This window comes from Sinocyclocheilus anshuiensis, unplaced genomic scaffold (assembly GCF_001515605.1).
Source record: "Sinocyclocheilus anshuiensis isolate Anshui unplaced genomic scaffold, SAMN03320099.WGS_v1.1 scaffold219, whole genome shotgun sequence".
Lineage (NCBI taxonomy): Eukaryota > Metazoa > Chordata > Actinopteri > Cypriniformes > Cyprinidae > Sinocyclocheilus > Sinocyclocheilus anshuiensis.
This window is the reverse complement of record NW_015548200.1, coordinates 278,588-299,368: the sequence shown is the minus strand read 5'-3', so window position 1 is coordinate 299,368 and position 20,781 is coordinate 278,588. Positions and strand designations below refer to the sequence as shown.

At 36.8% G+C, this 20,781-nt stretch overlaps 1 protein-coding gene across 1 annotated transcript in view; it reads left to right on the top strand.

The window, feature by feature from the left end:
• Positions 1-20,781, top strand: part of LOC107653275 (receptor-type tyrosine-protein phosphatase N2-like) — a 64,541-nt gene that overhangs the window by 40,800 nt on the left and 2,960 nt on the right. The window contains exons 5-12 of the mRNA XM_016439944.1: positions 4,280-4,427; positions 4,717-4,790; positions 8,867-8,944; positions 12,382-12,501; positions 13,271-13,437; positions 16,191-16,244; positions 17,202-17,266; positions 19,212-19,285. Coding sequence (XP_016295430.1) covers positions 4,280-4,427; positions 4,717-4,790; positions 8,867-8,944; positions 12,382-12,501; positions 13,271-13,437; positions 16,191-16,244; positions 17,202-17,266; positions 19,212-19,285 — 780 coding nt within the window. The remainder of the gene's footprint in view (positions 1-4,279; positions 4,428-4,716; positions 4,791-8,866; positions 8,945-12,381; positions 12,502-13,270; positions 13,438-16,190; positions 16,245-17,201; positions 17,267-19,211; positions 19,286-20,781) is intronic.

The following is a 20,781-nucleotide window of genomic DNA, read 5'->3' as shown; positions in this document are numbered from 1 at the left end:
CGTATAGAGACATTTAAGAGGGTTTATTCTCCAAATAACTCTAATTTCATGTTGCAGAAAAATTTGTTTAAAAATTGTGTATGATCTCTTGTTCTTGTTCCAAGTTACCTTCCTGTCCACTGATTTTTGCCTCTCACAAAAGCCACAAAGCCTTCCAAGAAGACAGTAAAGGCTTATGTCATGCTTGAGCTTTAGTTAGGCTGAAACTTGAAAGTTAAGTTGCACGACATAAATGGAATGTTTAGGTATTATTGTTATTATTTTTATTACTATTATTTTGATTTATGCCTTAGTTTTAGTTTGTACTGTTTACCTTTTTTAAAGTAATGTGAAATAGATTTTTGTATTTTTATTTATTTAATTTTTTATAGATATATTTGTATGTGCATTTTGAATGCAATTTGGCAATTAAATACATTAAATGGGTTTAGTTTTCACGGTTATTAATGTATGCAATTTCAGCAATACAAATTAACATTTTTCTAAAAAAGAAAACAAATTAGTTGTTTCTTTTAAGAGATCTATCTTATTATCTCTTGCATATTTAGTATTGCTCTTTAATAAAGAAAAATTACTTATCCGATTACTCGATTAATCGATGGAATAATATGTAGAATACTCGATTACTAAAATAATCGATAGCTACAGCCCTAGTCCAAATACAAAGTATTCAAAACGCAGTAGACGAAAAGTACGCAGATGACCTACTACTTATGGCGAGATTCTAAAGGGTGCATTCGATGGACACTTTACTATCCCATGAGGCCACAGGAGAGGATTTGTGATTGGCAGTGACACTACTGACGCTGTAGGTCAGCATCACCAGAATTTGGTTCATACTACATACTTTTTTACTGGTTGCGTAGTAAGTCTGAGTAGTACCTACTCAGACAGAATGTGATTTCGGACACACTGTGAGATTTAGCCCAGATATCTGACCTTTTTATTATATATAGCTACTGCGGGATCATGAAGAACTAATTCAGAACCTTGGACAGCGCCACAGTTCACTGCTGTTGCTTCACTGCACTCTGTGTTTATTATTCCATGTGCAGCATGGACGTGGTGAAAGATTATGCGGGAGAGAGACAGGTTTTGCCTTTTTTTTTTTTTTTTTTTTTTTGAAAGCCATCAATACCCTGTAGTATTTAGTGCTTATTTGACATTGCTTAAAGAAGAGGTGGGGTGATTTTTTTTTCAGTGTGAATGGAGAGAAAAGGGTCTGCTGTCTGTCAGGGAGAAGTACCTCAGTGATTAAATGGTTGGCTAGTTGCCAAATCCCTCTGTCTCTGATTAAATCATGCATCATCTTGCTAATAGAGGAGGTATTAGAGAAGGCAAATAGAGAGAGTTACTGTTACATATGGTCTCAGAAACACACACACATAGGCAGATGCTCCATCAACCATCTGTAACATAAAAACAAGAAAACTAAAGGAGAAAATAATGAAAAACTTCTGTCCAGAAGGTCAGATGTATGTTCAAGAAGAGCAAATTGTCCTCATAACAGCCATATGTGGCCACTTACAGTGGCCGTTTGTCCATTCATGGCATTCAGGCAGATGCAGAACTGGAGAAGTAAACTGATTGCTGGGTAATTTAATTCTCTTGTGATATGTAACTTAAAGGATGAGAACATTTTAAGCGCAACTGCCTGTCACTGTTTACGCTGGTAAAATGGTAGTGGTTTTGTGGAAAAGTGCTTTGGTTAGTTAAGTTAAGTTAGAATAGAGATCAGTAGAGATCATGACTTAGTATGATTGTTGTGCAGGAGATTTTTTATTATTCTTGTGCATTATTATTCATGTATTTACAGTACTGTTCAAACAATTGGAGTAAATTAAGGAAATTAATATAATACTTTTATTCAACAAGGACACATTAAATGGTCCCACTTTATTTTGTGGCCCTGATACATGTGTACTTACATAGTAACTAGATGTGTACATAGTATGTAACCACAGTGTAAGTACACATTGGTACATAGTATCTACAGCTGTAATGTTTGTGTAACTACACACATGTAACAACCCACTGAATGGTTTGTGTAAGTACAAATGTGTAACAGGAAATTGGTAACAACACTTTTTTTTCACTTCACTAAGTACTCGTGTAACAGGACATACAGTATATAACTACATTTTGTAACAACAATATATATAAGAGTAATTGGAACAATCTGATCCAGAGGGAGGAGATGGGTGTTACACATTTGTACTTTCATTACCAAAAAGTGTTGTTACCAATGTCCTGTTACACATTTGTACTTACACAAACCATTCAGTGGGTTGTTACATGTGTGTAGTTACACAAACATTACAGCTGTAGATACTATGTACCAATGTGTACTTACACTGTGGTTACATACTATGTACTCATCTAGTTACTATGTAAGTAACCGGTGTATTAGGGCCTCTTAATATAAAGTGGGACCCATTAAATTGATCAAAAGTGAAAAAGACTTTTATAATGTTACAAAACATTTTTATTTCAAATAAGAAATGTGATCTTTCTATTCATCAAAGAATCCTATCCTGGTTTCCACAAAAATATTAAGCAGCACAATGTTTTTAACATCGATAATAAGAAATGTTTCTTGAGCACCAAATCAGCATATTAGAGTGATTTATGATGGATCATGTGACACTGATGGCTGGAGTAATGACTGCTAAAAATTCAGCTACACCAATACAGGAATAAATTATATTTTAAAATATGTTTGAATATAAAACAGTTATTTAAAATTGTAATATATATATTTTTGAATCTTACCGACCCCAAACCTAGTACTGTAGCTGTTATGGAAAATTTGAGTAATAGCTGTGCTCTAAAATGATAGCAATGGTATTTGTGTCTTTAAACTAAAAGGAAAGCCTTCTGACACCTAGATTTTCTTGGCCATTGGCCCCATTTTTTCTCCTCTTTAAGTTAATCTTATTACAGTGGCATTTAATCAAAGTCTTTTCTCCTTCACCAAATCATTAATTCCATATGAACCATAATGTCTTTAATTAAGCGACTTGTCACACGGTTCATCATCTCTTAAAACAAGGTCTCACACACACATGCCCACTGTTCAGAGGAGTGCAAAATGCTAGTCAAATAAGAAAAAATACATATAAGAGAATGTATATATAGCAGTGATATTGGTGTACATGAAGACATTGATGTACTATAAATTATATATTTAAAATGTTTTAAAAGGGCACTTTTGGCATGCAGGAACATTGTGTGTCAAAGCCCTCTGAGATTACGGAGTGTTGTCTGTGTACGGGCCAAGAGGATTCTTGACATTAGGTTATGAGTGTGTAATTTGTTTTCACACAATAAACTCATAAACACACATTCACATGCCCACATGCACAAGGTAAACCCCTTCTTGTGGGTTAACAATGGGAGGCCAGAAATAAGCAGCCAAAAAACAAGACACCAACCGCCAAACAACACTTACGCTCTTACACTCTGGCCAGCAACACAGTCCTCTGAGCTCTCTGTCTGTCTCTCTCTCTCTCTCTTTCTCTCTCTGTCTCTGTCTCTGTCTCTCCCTCCACTCCCCTTTGTCTCAGTTGAATTCAATTTGGGCTTCTTGGGAAGGCAGCTTAAGCGTAGACAATCTTATCAGCATTTGTGCAAGCAGTGAAAAGGAGTGATTGAAGCAGGCTGAAGAGGCACTGGCGTGCCCAGGCCTTTCAGGAGTCTTAATTGCATGTGTGATTGTCAGGACAAGCCCCCTCCCTGCAACCCCCCTTTCTCTACCTCTCTCTCTCTCTCTCTCTCTCTCTCTCTCTCTCTCCTCCTTTGTGGTGCGTGTTTAGGATTACTGTCTACGATTCCCGTGCTGAGCGGGTTTGGGCTCTTTTCTGTCTGAAGGTGGATAGGTGAGTGATTGTATTGTTGGATAGAAAGAAAGCACAGAAAGCGATAGGTTGGCCTTGGAGGTAAAGCTGGATTATAGTATACGAATGGAAACTTGCTATGGAGCTTTTTTACTCACCGGATTTAGGGGAGGGACAGAGACTTAATTCAAAAACGTTTACACAGAAAGGCAAATGACACATGAAATGCATAAGCACAAGAAATATGGTTCATGCTCTTGTATACGTTGTATAAACAACAAATGTAACCCTGCATTGAACTGAAATCCTCTGCTATATATGTGCGTCATTCTTTTATATGTTGTCTGGGCTGGAATGCATGTTACAGGAAATATTTTATTCGCTATAACATCATTAGGACCTTTCAAGCAACTTTTGTCTCTGTGTCTTTCTCCCATGTGCAGTCGTATATGGAGGATCACCTGCAGAATAAAGATCGTTTGGATAAGGAGTGGGAGGCTCTCTGTAGTTACCAGGCTGAGCCAGCAGCATGTGCGGTGGGTCAGGAGGAACAGAATGTCCAGCGCAACCGCCCACACGGCGTCCTTGTGTGTGAGTGCTTCGCAAATTGTATCTGCCTCGAGTGAATTTATATTTGTTTCTATGCCGTAGGACGGCAGCACAGCCTGTCACAGGCTAATATGTTCTGTTTTGATTAATTAAAAAGTCAGGGGCCTCTTCTAATCATACACTGATCAGAACTTTGTATCCTTTTCAATTTTATAAAAACGTGCATTCTCTACTAAAGGAGTGATCACATGTTTAAGAGAAGTGTGTTATTGAATTGTTGATGCTCTAGTAGTTACGTCATCATCGGTCTGTCTGTCTCTGAATACTGTAGATGATCACTCCAGGGTCATCCTGAAGCCGGAGAATAACCAATCCAGATCTGATTACATCAACGCCAGTCCCATTGTAAGTAGCCACACTCGTTATTTACATATTTACGCATCATGTCCATTAATGGGAGTGAAAACACCTCTCACAGGTTGTTCACATTACTCTTTTTGAAATACAGTGTTTATGTCTGTTTGTGCCAATTGTTTGGACTATGCCAGGTCTATTTTAACCTCTCCTTTGAAATTGGAGGCTTGCTGTTATATTTTATTTATTTGCTCATAGACATGTTCCCCCTTTCTGCTTCCCTTCTTTACTCTGTGGATCAACACCGACCTTTCTCAGACTGTTAAATATGCTCTTTTATGTATATGTAGAAGCACAGACACTGAGAGACTGAGAAAACACAAAGAAAAAAAACTCATGAAAGTAGGTTCAAATAGTCAATCATTCATTTCTAGAACAAAAATAAACATGACAAACATTATGAGCCAAAAGGAAGGCTTGTCTATCAATGTAAGCTTTTTGTGTGCGTAACATAAGACACAGAGCACACGAATGCTTTAAAAACAAACACTGTGATTTCATCTCCATCACAGACACAATAATTTTTGTTTTGGCCCCTTAATCAGTACATACACATAATGTTAATCAGTATAATACCTGTGCAGCAATATCACACTGAGAAAGTCAAACTGAGTAATTTTTACATGCTGTTATTTTTGGACTCCAACTCGTCAAAAGATGAAACAAAAGGCACAAGAGAGTCAGCCCTCCCTCCTCGAGCGTTTCACGCTGAAGTCGGGGTTGGGTGCACTGATCTGCTGGTGCAGAGACAAATGCATGGAGGCGCGGTAATTAAAGCGCAGCAGGGATTTGGCAATGTGCGTTTCAAAAACTGTGATAATTATGTCTGTCAATGTTTGTAGCTTCTTTCTCATTAGCTGCAAGAAAGAAAAAGGCCTCAAAGTAAATCATTTGTGATATTTTTCACAACCTCCTCACACCAACACCCTTTCTTTTGGATTTGGTGACTGTTTGGGGTTATGCTCTGGATCTGGAGTTATGCTCTGGATCTCTATTTCTCTATCTTTCAGTCATACAAACACAAAAAAAGTATGAGTAGTGCAGATAAAGCTTTTTGGATGATATTTAGAAATGCTTCATTCCTTTCAGTAATACTGACTAAATTAAACCAGGTTAACAATATTACATTCTTTGTTTTGTTCCATCAATCTTGACTCCTAATAATTTTGTTTCGCTATAAATAATATTTCACATATCAAGGTAATGTATCATGTGAACAAATCATACTTTGCCCTAATCTTCTTCTTTCTTTGATTTTTTTCCCTTACTGAGCATCAGAGGATGCTGAATTTACTGATAAACTGCTAAAAGTCTCTGATCTCTTAAAGTAATTAGACTTTAAGAGTATGATAATCTCTCCGAGTGTGAAATGACAAATCGACTATAATAACACCCTTTATAGAGAGCGGGTAGTCAAAAAACAGGTTCATATAGACTGCCGGCATTAGCCAGCTTGTGTATATATAATTGTTCTACCCTTAAATTGCCCTTGCCAACAATTAAGGTTGTGCAAAGCAATTATATCCATTTTCTGCCATGCTAATGGGTGTGCGTGTCATTCACTGTAACCATGGGGTTTGAATCTGTCTCTCTCATTCAGTGGTGTTTGATCTTTTTGTGAAGCTATTGAGAAATTAGTGCAGAAGTACTGAACCATGCAATTACTTTAGCAAAAGTTTTGAAAGGCTTTGTGATCGGCTTTTGTGCTTTAAAGTCATATGTACTCCCAAACGCACTCACAAAGACAGACATGCACACTATCAAGCACACACTCACACAGATAGCTGTAGCATTTGATCGATGTGGTGAAATATTCATCAAATCAGAACTTTTGGGATGTGAAAAATGGCCACATTTATCAGAAGGACTATACTTTTTAAATGACCTTAGCTTGAAGCTTCAAGGACACACACATACACATACACATGAAAGAGCAGCAGGAATTCTAGAAGTGTTTGGAGCTTGTGTTACAGTCTCGTCCACTCTCTCCTTCCTTCATTTAATAAGCCCAGGTCTGACACCCTAACAAGACTGCATACCTTACCCCCTTACAGCAAACACGCTTTTGTTACAGCTCAAAATGAGCACATTCCAATCTGATGACAGCTTTCACTTCTTTTTGTAAGGAGGCATTTCATTTCAGGTCAGGAGGATGTTCTCTGGTAATGCATCCAGACCATAATATCTTTCCTCTAATATGAGTGCGGACAGGATGTTGTAATCAGTGATTTATTTATTTATTTATTATTTTTTTATTTTTTTGCTTCTTTTTTTCTTTTAGACCTGAAGAATAATGTGTTGATGTTCTTTGTGGACTAATGGTCAGAGCGAAAGACTGGATGCCATACATCAGACACAGATAATAAGAGCTAAATTCTGAATTGTGGTCATCACAGCTTGTAGACACGGATTAATAAATAAGAATTGATCAATAGCATGCCCCATTCTGACCATTCTCCTGTACTGCATAAATCAGTAATTGCCAATCGAGTTTACGTGTACCCCAGAATATATGTGTGACTTCTTGGGCTTGTTTTCCATCCACAGTAGATTCAAAATTTGATTTTTATTTGGCACATACACAGTTACATACAGAATACAACCTGCAGTGAAATGTAAATCTGATTTGCTCCAAAGACTGTGCTTAAAATATATAAAGATAAACAGAGAAAAAATAACGAAAAACAAAAGTAAACATGAAGCAAAGACGGTATACATCAAAACTAAGAAAACAATAAAAAGTATATTTTTTTTATATTAATGTTATAATGTTAAATTAAATTTGTAATAATGCTAAATTTAATTCAGTATGATATTATTTAAAAAATAATATTAAGGTAATATGAAGTATTAGTATGAACAGAACAAAATGTTAAATCTAAGAATGTTCTTCATTTGGTAAAATCTAAATTAGTTGGTTTTATGCAAGTCAAAAAACGAATCAATGTAAATACATGGGGTTATACAAAACTACATTTAAGGGTTAGATCAGGTAGAGACAGCTCCTTATGGTAACAATTAAAGATACCACTTTTAACAGTGAACACATTCTGGTTTGTGTCAGTGAAGAGATACTTGAGTCTTACTGATGGAAAAAAGGTTGAGAAACACTGACAGTTTGACAGTTTGCAAACCTATTAGATTAAATAAGTTAAAAGAGGTGGATTGTCCCTTTGCTGCGGTTTAAAATCTTCTGTTGCTTGTTATGGTTTTGCTGCTGATTAGCTGAAGTGCTGGTGAAGCTCTTGCCTGTCATTATTTAATCGTGGCTGGTGCATTATGAATGTCATAGTCCATAACCATATCAAGTTTTTTTTTTCTTTCCATCATTAGCTTTTTTCCATCAGGACAGCTTTCACTCAGACAGGCACACAATTACACACAGACACCCACCTCCAGCCACTGAGCTTCTCATCAATAAATGCGTTTGATTAGAGAGATGCCTTGCTTTACTCCCAGAGCCGGCTTTAATCAGAGGTATTAAAGAATGCACATGCTCGGAGAGGACAGACAGGGGAGAGAGAGGATGAAGGGGTGACTGGAGATGTTAGAACGATATAGAAATGGAAGAGAGAGTGGATATGGAGTAGATAAAAATGAGACAGACAGGAGAGAGGGGTCGGGAGAGGGGAGGTGGTCGTGAGAGAGACAACTGCTCTCATTAGTGACAGACCTCTGTGCCTTCTCCTTATTTGATTTGCTTTTCCTTTTTTTTTCTCTCAAGCTTTTTAACTCCAAACAGAAATCGTGGACATTCTGTTTCTCTTGGCAGCAAGTTTGTTTACCCCTTCCCCAAAGATTGGAGCGGACCAAAGAAATGCTCAGAAAGCAAATAAATAAGATCAATGAAACAGTTTACATAAAAAGTGCAGTTTACATAGAGGCTTCGTGTCAGAGGAGAGCAGAAACTTGCATCCTTTCCAACATGCAGCTATATTGTTTTTGATCTTCTGTAGAGTAGATATATTATATCAACAGACTGCTAAGTGTTTTATTTTCAGTATTAATTGAAAATGTTCGTTTCATGAATATTCATGAAATATTTACTCTGTCTTTTCACTTTTAAGATGGACCATGACCCCCGAAACCCAGCCTATATCAGCGCTCAAGGTCCTCTTCCCTCCACAGTGGCAGACTTCTGGCAGGTAAGATACTCAGTGTTGTCCACGTCTAATCCATATGGATAAAACACAAGTGCAAGAATAAAAATGTTAGGTTAATGATTCATGATTCAAAACCACTATTCTGAGTAGATAGATCCTTTTTACCATTTTAGACTTAGGCAAATCCATTAGCAAGAATTGCTTTTGCGTTCATATTGGTTTCAATATCTATCTGTAAAAGCAAATTGAGAACTTGAAATATATTGTGAAAGCATCTGTGCACCATATGAACTCTCAAATAAGGCAAAACTGGGCCTATTTTGGTCATGTTAAGGGCAAAAAGGACACTTTCCATCTGCACTCAGAAAGCTGCTTCACGAACATCACCATATTACCTTAATTAGGAGAGCCAAAGGTCCCATAAGGTTTGGGATTCCTCACTGCACAGTGTCAGTGCTGAAAATACAAGTGAGGATCTGGGGGCGTATTACAGAAAGTTTCTTATCTTAGGTCTTAACTTAAGATGTGATATGTTAAATTAGGATTTTTCAGAAATTCGTATTACAGAAGCAAATCTTAACTTGATTTGGGATTCTTATCCTATCTTACAAAATCGTATCTTATTTCTAGTTAGGAAATCAAGCTCGACAATCCACTCTCAGGTCTGTTACCAAGCAACCAACACTGCGCGAGCTGCTGATGAGGTAAACAAAATAATAGAAGCTACTTCACTTTGAAAATCGCCTTTTGCAAAAAAACGTAAGGCATTAATCAGTCTTTGAACTATAACCGTTAATGCTCCGTGACGCTTTGTTAGTCTCTGCAATGCTGGTTGCAGTTCCTGTGCTAACTGTAATATAATGTCTGTAATTACTTATAAGTGTTTTGTCATCAAAATGTAACACATCTTCAGGGTCCTCCAAGAGTCTTTCTACCATTAAACATCTCCGTTCTTCATTTTCAATTATTAATAAATGTAATACCATTATTGGACAGCGCAATTGTAAGCGGTTTTTCCGTTCGATTTCAAATAATTTTGAAGTTAGGACAGCTGTGGGGTTGTCCTAAAGTTAAGACAGTTTTTAGGAGTTTTTGTCAAGTTAGGAGGTTTCTGTAATACCCACTTCCTATCTGTAGTTAAGATAAGAAAACACACTTAGGAAACGCTGTTCTGTAATAGCTTTTGTCCTAAATGTGGTCCTAACTGAAATTACCATGGTTACCAAACAGATAAGATAAGATTTTAAAGTTAGGATCTTTATGTAATACGTCCGAGCTTTTTCTGCTTTGAATGAGAATGTCTCTCACTATAATAGTTTTGATTATAACAAATAGATTTTAGTGCTTTTATTTATTTGTTTGCATATTAGAAACAGTGTTAATTGCTCAGTTGATTTTAAGAAACACCTAAATGCTTTTTGCTGGCATGTGTAGGATGTTTTTAACTCAATTAATATTTTCCAACCAGCAGATAGCAGCAGCTTTGAACGTGTTTTCTCTTTGTTTCATGTTTGTGCTTTTGTGCTTGTTTTATTGTTGTTGTTGTTTTTTTTGAAGGTTTGATAAGTAGATGGTGTTACAGACAAACCATAATCTACATTTTAATAAATTGACCGTGGTAATGTGTCGCTGTCACTTGACCCTCTATAATCACAAAGCTGTGTTTACTAACAGATGTGGGTGTACACTAATTGATGTTATTGGTTGTTTGAATATGTCATTTTGTCAATTACTGGCAGAAAATTAATGATCTAAATTGATTTAATTCCATGCAGATGAATTATAGACAGTCGGACCAGTTCTGAATCCAAAAAAGGCCATTAAAAGTTCTATTTAAATTCAATCTGAGTACATTAATCCCTGTCAATTAACGTAGTGATGTCATTGTCTCTGTTTCTTCTCATTAATGAAAAGATGATTCATACCTATACGTTTTCTCCTTAATAAAGGGCACGTATATACATGCATATGTACTTATATGTTAAGTGCAAACCTTTTCCTTCGTTAGGCATGGCTTGAGGTTGTAAGACTTTCTCTAATTTGGCATTCACAAAAAAAAAATAGAAACAGTGTTAATTAGTGCTAAGCATTCATGTTGTTCACAGTTTTGAAGTCATTCATTAAAAATTTGCTGGTCTACATCCAAACAGAAACTAATGATTAAAGTGATTATTATAAAAATGTAGTTTAACAAAACTGAATATGACATATTGGTGTTTTAAGTCTTTTTAGATGTACTTCTCTGGAAACATTTATTTCCACTGAACTCCTAAAGACAAGTGATGATTCGCTTTAGGTCCACGTTACAACGGGATGTTTTAATATGAATGTCAGAATTGGAGATTTGTCCACGTCAGAAAAGATCGTTTTTGTTTTTTTATCTTTGCATAATGTTATGAAAAGTTTTCCTCAGGTGGGGAAGGAACTTCTACATCTTTCAAGTTTTATTCACGGAATATTCAATTGTCGCTTTGTGCAATTTTTATTCAGAATTCTGACCAAGCACAGAGCACTCATTCCTGTTCTCTGCAGAGTTTTCAGAAGCATGTTTGTTGGTTTTGTTTGACCTTTTCTCCATATTGCACTGCAAAGCTCAAACTCAACAATATTTGATCACCTGGTCTGGAACATTAGTGCAAGCTCCTCCAATGACCTTCAGTTCCCACTCCTGTATGAAAGAATCAAGTGTTGTGATCTTTGTATATGAGCTCCTCAGTCAGAAAATTTTAAACTACACAAGAAATGTTTTTTTTATATTGCTGAATAACATCATTTGACTTTTAATGTATACAGTGATAAGCATCTAAACACATTTCTGTCTTTATTCCTGTAGCTAATAATGTAAGCTAAAAAAACGATTAAATACTAAATTCAATGAAAGCTATTTTGTATCGCCACCATTCTCTCATATTTTTCAGCAATTTCATCTCCAGTGTTTTGTGAGATTAAAAATGATAACATATTCATAATGATAACTTTATATTGCTTTTTTAACCACTTTTACCATGGTGTAATGTCTCTACATTTCTCTGTTAATGACTCTGTGGGGACGTGTGGCACGTGAGTTTGATTATTTTATGAGCAGGATCATTGTATTTTATTGCTACCATAAAAGTCAGTGTTTCCCTTATTTTCCTAATGGCCGCAGTGGGCCTTTCCGTGATTGAAGGACACAGTAAAAGTGTGATTAGGGGAAATGGAGCACGGCTGAGGAGGCTCCGTATACAAGGAAGGAGAAGGGGAGATCGAGAGATAAAGAGGTGGGCTGGAAGACTAAACTAAACCTCGATTACAGTGACGAGTGGGGTTGAGTTATTAAGACCAATTATGTTTAAAGTGAGCTCCACTGAAAAGCTTAACTCTCTGAATCCAGTCTTTCCATAAAGGAGGGAATTTTTTTGTCTTGAGAATTTATTTTTGGCTGCCCTCCCCTGTCTATATTGTAACATTGATTTAGCATTTTCTGCTCTATTGTGTAGATGGTTTGTGAGAGTGGCTGTGTGGTTATTGTCATGCTGACACCTCTTGCTGAAAACGGGATCAAACAGTGTCAACAGTATTGGCCTGATGAAGGCTCGGACCTCTACCACATATATGAGGTAAAGCTCCTGTGGGCACTGGTTTTATGTTTGTGAGTGATGATTTTTTAATTATTATTATTTCAGGCTTTTAATATACCTTACCTAAATATAAAGACAATGGACCCTTTTCACAGACTGTGATGATGCGTTTCCACATCTATTAACCTTAAATTAGCAATGTTTTTTTATATATTATCTTTAAAAAAAAAAAATATATATATATATATATGTATATGTATATGTATATGTATGTACGTTCATAACACATTCATATAGTTTGTTTTATATTACCTTGGCATTAAAATTCAGAAAACTATTAAACGCTGCTGTGTGAGTTTCTAATAAAAGTGAGTGAGTGACAGGGATTAACAGCAAATTTGACATCTCTCTCTTCTAACTACCGTAATTAATCTCAATGTTTTTTTTTTTCTTCTCTCTTTTGGAAAATCTTAGAAATGCTATCGTGGATTTTTCCTTTTGCTGTTGGAGTAAATGGGATCTCAAAAATATATTTGTTGTAGTTTCCATTTACCATTAGAGAAGTTCACCAACTATGACAACTTCTACTTCTGAGAGCCCTGGAAGTGTGAAAATGTTCCATAATTACCCTATTAGTTGTGCCAAAATAACAGTCTTTCCTACAAGCTTTGTCTGTGTTTGTTAGCACTATACATGCTGAATCTAAAAAATCTTAAATTCGATTTTGAACCTTGACAACTTCATGCCTATTATATTACAGGATGTTCCAGTGATAGTGTAAAATCACACTCTCCTTATGTTCTTGAAGGTAAATCTGGTCTCTGAGCATATCTGGTGTGATGATTTCCTGGTGCGCAGTTTCTACCTGAAGAACATCCAGACTAATGAGACCCGCACAGTCACTCAATTCCACTTCTTGTCCTGGATGGACCAGAATGTTCCAGAGTCAGCTAGAACCTTGCTGGACTTCCGCAGGTATGTGTCCAGCTGCTGTATGAATGCTTACCTATGCAGTTTTCGTCTTAATCAAGGTTTGGGCCAATGTACTTACTGTATTTTCCTAGCAAGTTTTTGTTCATTTACCTTCAGCCTGTAGGTTTAGAAAGAACAGAGAGTATGTTTTTGAAGAAATAAAATCTAGCCCTTTAGTTCAAAGACTTTTTTGTATTCCAGATCCTTATATGTGTGCATGGTAGTCCCTACACAATAATCTCTATTAAATTAAACACTCCAATTGAATGTGAAATGTTCAGCATTAAAACAGTAGTGAAAGGAAAGCCAACGGCAGTATATGCCTACCTCATTTTTCACCTGCTGTGAGCGTTCTGAAGAAATGCAATAGGCCTCTGGGGTAAAACCTTAAAGAAATTTAACAACCCTGGCACAGGCGGATATATACCTGCAATAGGATGATCCATTTTGGTCTTCTAGTTTCGTTGTTCATGCTCAAGCAGAGTTAACCAATTTTAGCAGATGTTCTGCTGTGCTGTTACATTTAGTTTATTAATCCCACTACTTCACCACGGAATGTAGGGAAATGATGTTGGCATGTTACATTTCAGACTGTCTGCTTTGTATTTTTAGAGTCTTTTATTTTTAGAGTCTTTTAGATCTTTTGGAGAATTTCCTGTTGTTGACTCAGAGCTCTGTGCAGCTCACTCTGATTTGCTTACATTCATGAATTATGGTATATCCATCATTTATGTAACCATTTTACAGATAGAGGGGAGCAGTATGCTTTCGGTTTCAAATGGTTCTCCTTATAGCTACTATACACAGTGTATTCTTTGGGCAAATGTCTTATTTTTTGTATGTGCAGGTGAATTAAGAGTTACCTGTCATATGAGATTAAAATGTATGTGCTGACATTTCTAAAGCGTCAGATTTGCAGTGCTGATTCTGTTGTTGGAATCATGGGGAGACTGTTGGATCATGCACAAAGCATTTAGATCTTGAATGCTGATGCTGGATCTTGTGCCCTGATAAATAATAGGGTGATAAATGTGCCCTGATAAATGAATAGGGTGGGTCTGATCTGCTATCTGCAGTCTCGCTGATGATTGACATATTATCCTTGATTCTGACTTATCACTCCCATTCTGAGACCCAAAGTGTTCTGAATATTCTTTTCACTGTAGAAAAAAAAATCTCCCAAAGTTTCAATGACACCTTGAGCATTGAGGCTTTGCTGAGATGGTTTTAACCCTGGTGCTTCTCTTTGACTTGCTCTGGTTTCTGTTGCCATTCTGAATATCTCCCTAAAGGCCTGTGACACAGTCTTGTCTCATACACTTCCATGACTCACACAGAATCTGTCAAACGCTGCTCACTCACCTCGCTTGTTTTTCCGTTGGCCAGCTAATTAGCGGTTGCCAGTGTCATTTTTGTGATGTTGCAGCTAGTTATATGAGCCCAGTTGCATAGTCACAAAAGTGATCATTGGAAACTGTATCTCCTCTTCCAGGCCCTTGATTTTTCCTTGCCTCCCCACCTGTATCTCAAACTCACCAGATGTCCCTGTTTCTTGCACTCACCCACCCTTTTTCTCTGCCCCTCTGTTTACCTAAAAACACACGCTGCTGCCCTAATGCCCAATGCATGATGGTCCCCTCTGCACTCTTTCAGATCTGCCCCATCTTAAAGAAAACTGATAGTTGCATAGAAGCAAATATTTAAAGCACTTTTATTACACATTTCTTGTGGAGGAAACATCAGACTTTATTTTATATTTATTTCAAGGTCCAAAATGAATTTTTTATTAAAACCATTTATTTCCCTCATGCTTTTTTTTTTTAATTAATATTACAATCAAGGAATGTTTCACATTTGTGTTGCTAAAAGAAAAATAAAACTTTAGGCATCCGTCTCATGGTAATTTTTCCACAGAATTAAAAGTCTGTAGATGATATGCGAGTAATGAGATTTTTTTTTTCTTTAATAGTTTTTGTTTCTTTTATTTTAATTGAGCATGTCACTTACATCAGTGTAGGTAAGATAACCATTCATATACTTTGACTTCAACCATGTAACCTGTTGTAGTTCCTTATAAAGTTAAAGTTAATAATTTCTGTTTTATAAACTCACCAAAGCCAATTGTTTTTGCATTTGGTTCTTGACGAGTGTTAATTTCGTACACTGTTGTCTTTAAATAACATTATATAAATGCGTGCATCGGGCTTTAGAATTGAAAGTCATCCCATGAGCGTTTAGATCTGATCTTAAAAACCTCTTTTGGTATCTCTTGTGAAATCAACCTTGAGGTATGCACAAAGCAGGGTTTTTGGGGTGGGGTGGGGGTGGGGGGCGGGGGGTTGTAAGCGAAACAATATGAGTTAACACAGTAGTTTTCCATGGCAACAGCACCTATGTGCCTTAAATTTTTGCAAGGCCTTATGGTTTTGAAGGCATTATAATTGTGCAAGGTTAATGTGTTTTGGATGACACCTAACCACACATCATTTACTTAATGACTTGTCACAATGTGGTGGATTTAACAACCTCTCCATTTGTTTTATTTGTTTGACATTGACCTTTTGGTTTATTATGATTTTGATAGACACATGTTAGAAAGTCCTCTGGTTTGACAGTAACGTGTTTGATATTAAGCAATGTCATATGTTTATATGTGCTCATATTTATAAGAGTTTCTAAAATGGCAATTGAATAAGTTCGTGATCTACTTATTTGCACTTCCAATATTAATGACCTCTTTTTTTCTGTCATTACAGAAAGGTTAACAAGTGCTACCGGGGCAGATCTTGTCCAATAATTGTTCATTGCAGGCAAGTACAACAATAATATAAAAAATGCATTTATAAGCTAGTTGCATCAGTCTAAAATACTATGACACTATACTAATACTAATGTGTGTGTGTGTCTAAATTATCAGTGATCTTAATCGTCTCTCAGATTCTGGTAGAAAAGATCCACTGGTAAAATAAATGAAGTATTCAGTGAATATCTACATGGCTGATGGATGGCCTTTACGCTCAGTGTGAATCTGAGGAATGTGAGAGTCTGTGTATACTAAAATAGTGGCCAAATGATCTTTAACACCAGGGGTTAATGACCAACATGTTGTGCATTGTGGGGAAGACAGGCTTCACAGCTGCCATGCATATTTGAATAATTCAGAATGATATCAGGGGAGTGGGAAGAGTTTCCCTAAAGAGTTCTCATTTCCCAAACCTCCCACTTGAATGTGTTTTGTGTGTGTGTGTGTGTGTGTGTGTGCTTAATCCTGAGCAACCTCAGAAAGTGGCATACACACACATTTATTCAGTATTACACTCATAATATTCAGTTGCATGTCTTGAAAAGTAACCTTGATTTCAAATCAGAATGCAGTTTACCATCCAACTGCGTCTGAGTTTGGCTGGTTCTCGCAATTTAGTAGATTGCGCAGAAGGTAAAACAAGTTTTAAATGCTTTTGCAAGTCACTTCAAATTCCCACTGTGTTCAGACGCTTTGTTTTTGCTCTTAAAAGAACTGTGTTGTGTTATTTCATTTTTTTTGCAAATACAGTTTAGTTCTGCAAAGAACAGGAAAACCAGACAGCAGACGTCTTTGACAGAATTATTGTGAATGCTGAAGGATGATGCAACAGCAAACAATGCAGCTGAAACACAACAGAGAAACGAACGCTTTGTTTTTGTTTCAGCAGGCACACTTGAATGTTCATTCAGACAGGTCTGGTCTTTTCTCAGAAGAGATAACGAGTTTCTGTCTTCATTTGCAGCGATGGCGCTGGAAGGAGTGGAACTTACATCCTGATTGACATGGTTCTAAATAAAATGGCCAAAGGTAAGAGCACATGGCACAGATGAGGAGGTGCTGTCATAACACACAACGTTTCGCACAAGGAAGGTCTCGTCGTGCATTAGGGGAAGATTGAGGTCTTTAATGAATGGCCAAGGTTCTCAAAAGGCTAATGCGAAAGACAGAGAAAGGACAGAGACAGAGTATGTGATTTTTGCGGCTCGTGTCATACCGCATGTCTCCTTGTGTTTGCAACTGTGAGGGTTTTAGCTTGGTTTACTACAGTTGACTTTTTCACATGCAAGTATTAAACATTCAGTGCTGCATCGAGTTTAACAAGTCATGTGAATCCAGCCACGGAGACAGAAGGTGCCTTCATAACCTGTCCAATCATTTCTCCATTCTTCCTGACCCCATCTGGTGAGGTCACCCATGCATTTGCCTCCCCCCATCCTTCTCTATTCTGGTCACCAGTCCATCCCTACTCCTGACCCGACCATGGTCTGTAGCGTTTTCCATAATGAGGAATCAAAGGCCAGATGCAAGGGAGAGTGTCTCCGCATTTGTGCCTCTTTCCCATGCTGTCAGGGGCCCGGAGCCTCGGTGGCCCCCTCCATCTCCCTTTTGTCTGCCCTCTGGGAAGGAGGAGGGGCTCCCAGGTTGCCCACTTTTCAGTGCTCACTTGTGTGATCAAAGCCCCAGAAAGTCCTAAACAACAGAAATCTCCCTCTTCCATTCCCCTTTTCTCTCTCCTGTTCTTCGTGTCTTCCTCCTCTCTCTCTCGCTCCCTTTTTTCTCAAACACCCCGTCGTATTTTTCTTTCGCTTTTCTTCATCTCTAGGAATGAATTGTAAATTAGTGAAGAATGCTGTTTTAATTCCAAAGCCTTTTCTTGTTAGATGCCCCCTCCTTTGCTCGCTCTCTTGTCTTTCCCCCTAAACTTCGGAATCTTGCACTTCTTAAGACATGAAAGTGTTGGAGCACTTTTGAGGCTGGAACCCCAGCTGCACTCGCTCCCTTTCAGAAAGTGTCTATAAGGATTCCCGCATTTTTCTTTCCTTCGCCCTCAAACTCTCTCGCTCTCTATCAATCTGTGCAGAAGGGAGGGGGTAGTCTTTCTTTTCTTTTTGAAGAATGAATGAATGAATGAGAAATAAGGCCTTGTTAGACCTCGACTGCTCTCCGCTCATTTATGTGGAGAAATAACAATGGACCTGTAGAAAAAGTCATTCAAGCTAAAGGTGAAAGGGGGATTTCTCCTAATCAGCCTTTTCACTCTTACTGCCATGTGAAAAATTTCATATTCACTTACAGTTTTGGTTCAGAAAGTAGTGCAGATGTAAATTTGTATTGACAAAAACAACAGCTCTACATGAGTGCAGCCTTATGTAAACTGTGTGCAGGTTCAGTATCTGTGTTTTCATGAGCTCTACTGGTATTAACCACTGTCTCAGAATCTCTTATTTTAGGTGATTATTCATGGTAGAATTAAAATTATCTACAGGTCTTGGCTAAATCTGCCGAATATAAACTAAGTATAAAAGACTGTAAAAACAGGTGACCTGCAAAATCTAAATGAATGGCTTTATTCAAGTCAAAAATATTATGTAATATAACTGAATCAATCTGACTGAATCAATCTGACCTGACTATTTTAAGAGTCAGATTGGGTAGAAAAAACTCAAAGCACCTCACATTTTCTGTGCTTTTTTAGGCATGTACAATTACTGTTTTTATAGATTAGATTTTTATCACTGCTATTATTGTATTTATTTTTTTTTAAAGTGACTTATTTTCTTCTAGAATAAGCCATGAAGTTATTAACTAAAACAAGGCTAGCTAAAAACAAGGTAGAGACACAGTCTATAAGCTTTGTCCAACATTGTAAAGGGAATGTAATTCCACAGAAAAAGCGGGCGCTAAAGAGAGAGTGCAAGATGATCTATGATTATGGAGTACTTTGAACTCATGTTATGTGTCTCTGTTGCAGGTGCTAAGGAGATTGATATTGCTGCTACCCTGGAGCACCTGAGGGACCAGAGATCAGGCATGGTACAGACCAAGGTAAGACACCATGTAAAACTCTGCTTGAATGGTGTGGAAGTCCGAGATGATGGGCAGGTATTTAGGGTCTCTGTTAAAGATTAAACAAATCTTAAAAAAAAATAATTGTTTTAAATTTAGAAATTAAAGATTTCTTCTGTGAGAAAACTAAATCTAATCTTAAAATCTAAATGCAGGCTTTTTTCTGTAGCACTGCTGTTATTGTTTTGAAATGTTCTCCAATGGATATGTCTGTTCAAGGCAGATAAATCCTTGTATTTGATGCATTTTTAGCATTTTAACAATAATTCCATATTAATGGCAATATTATTATTCAATTTAATACAGTGATAAGCTCATCATCAGAAGGGAAAGTTCAGTCAGCTGCCCTTTAAGCGACTGAGTATAAGTGCAATTCCACCTGCACACATCGTCCCGAGACGTCCTGTACAATACGACCCTAACCACACTGCTACAATTAACATCGATTTGTAATCTAAAACCACATAGTCAATAAAGTACCAAAAGCCAGGCTCAGAAAATTAACTTGTAATTGATCACTTCCTCCATGACCAATACTTCGTGTTGATGCGGCAAGCAACAATGTTTTGAACATCAGCCAGAAGGGCCTAGAGAGTCTGATACAAGATCTATTTTTTTTAATAAACTATGCCAAAGAAACATATATTTAGCATTCTACTGTTTGGAGATAACAAGATGAGCAAATGACAGTCCCCTCCTCAGAGCCACACTGAATTACATTAGCTGCTGTTTATAAAAGATAAAGACCTGACTACCTGGTTAGCCACTGAAAACTGAGATATTAAGCCTCTATGGATTATGTTGAAAAGATGCCAATCTATTCAGAGAATACTGAAAATAGTGAATATATAAGAGGTATTATAAAAGTAGTAAATATCAGTAGAATATTAGCTTCCTCTGTGTTAGGTTATTTTTATACATTTTTCATATATTCAGGTTAGTGAATACATTTTGTTGGAGCAATCAACCTACTTTACAGAATAATCAGCTATTCATTTTTTTTGTTCATTTATCATGGTGTGCAACAAATTCCTAATATTCGAGTCGTTTCCTCAGCCAACAGTACATTTAATGGTTTCTAAAGTAACTGCAAGTTTACAAAATGTACCAACAACTGTCAGAATGAAAAAGATGTTTTTAAAAAGTCATGATGGAAAAAATGACCGCTATTATTTCCTGAGCAAGTCCTCATCTTCCTTATCAGTTCCTAGTCACATTGTAGTTAGCCTGTGACTGTAGCTTTCTAACTCTGTGATGTAATGCCTGACTCACCAATAAGGATGTTTGGATCTTTCTGTTTTGTTTCCACTTATTTATGAGCAAAATATTATTAGTGTTACTAATATAATTATAATCATGTCATTTAAATGAATGAGAAATCCTTTTTAATCACTTTTAAATTAACCATGAAACTTTTCATTACAAAAAATGTATATATTTAAAGGGGTCATATGATGTTGCTAAAAATAACATTA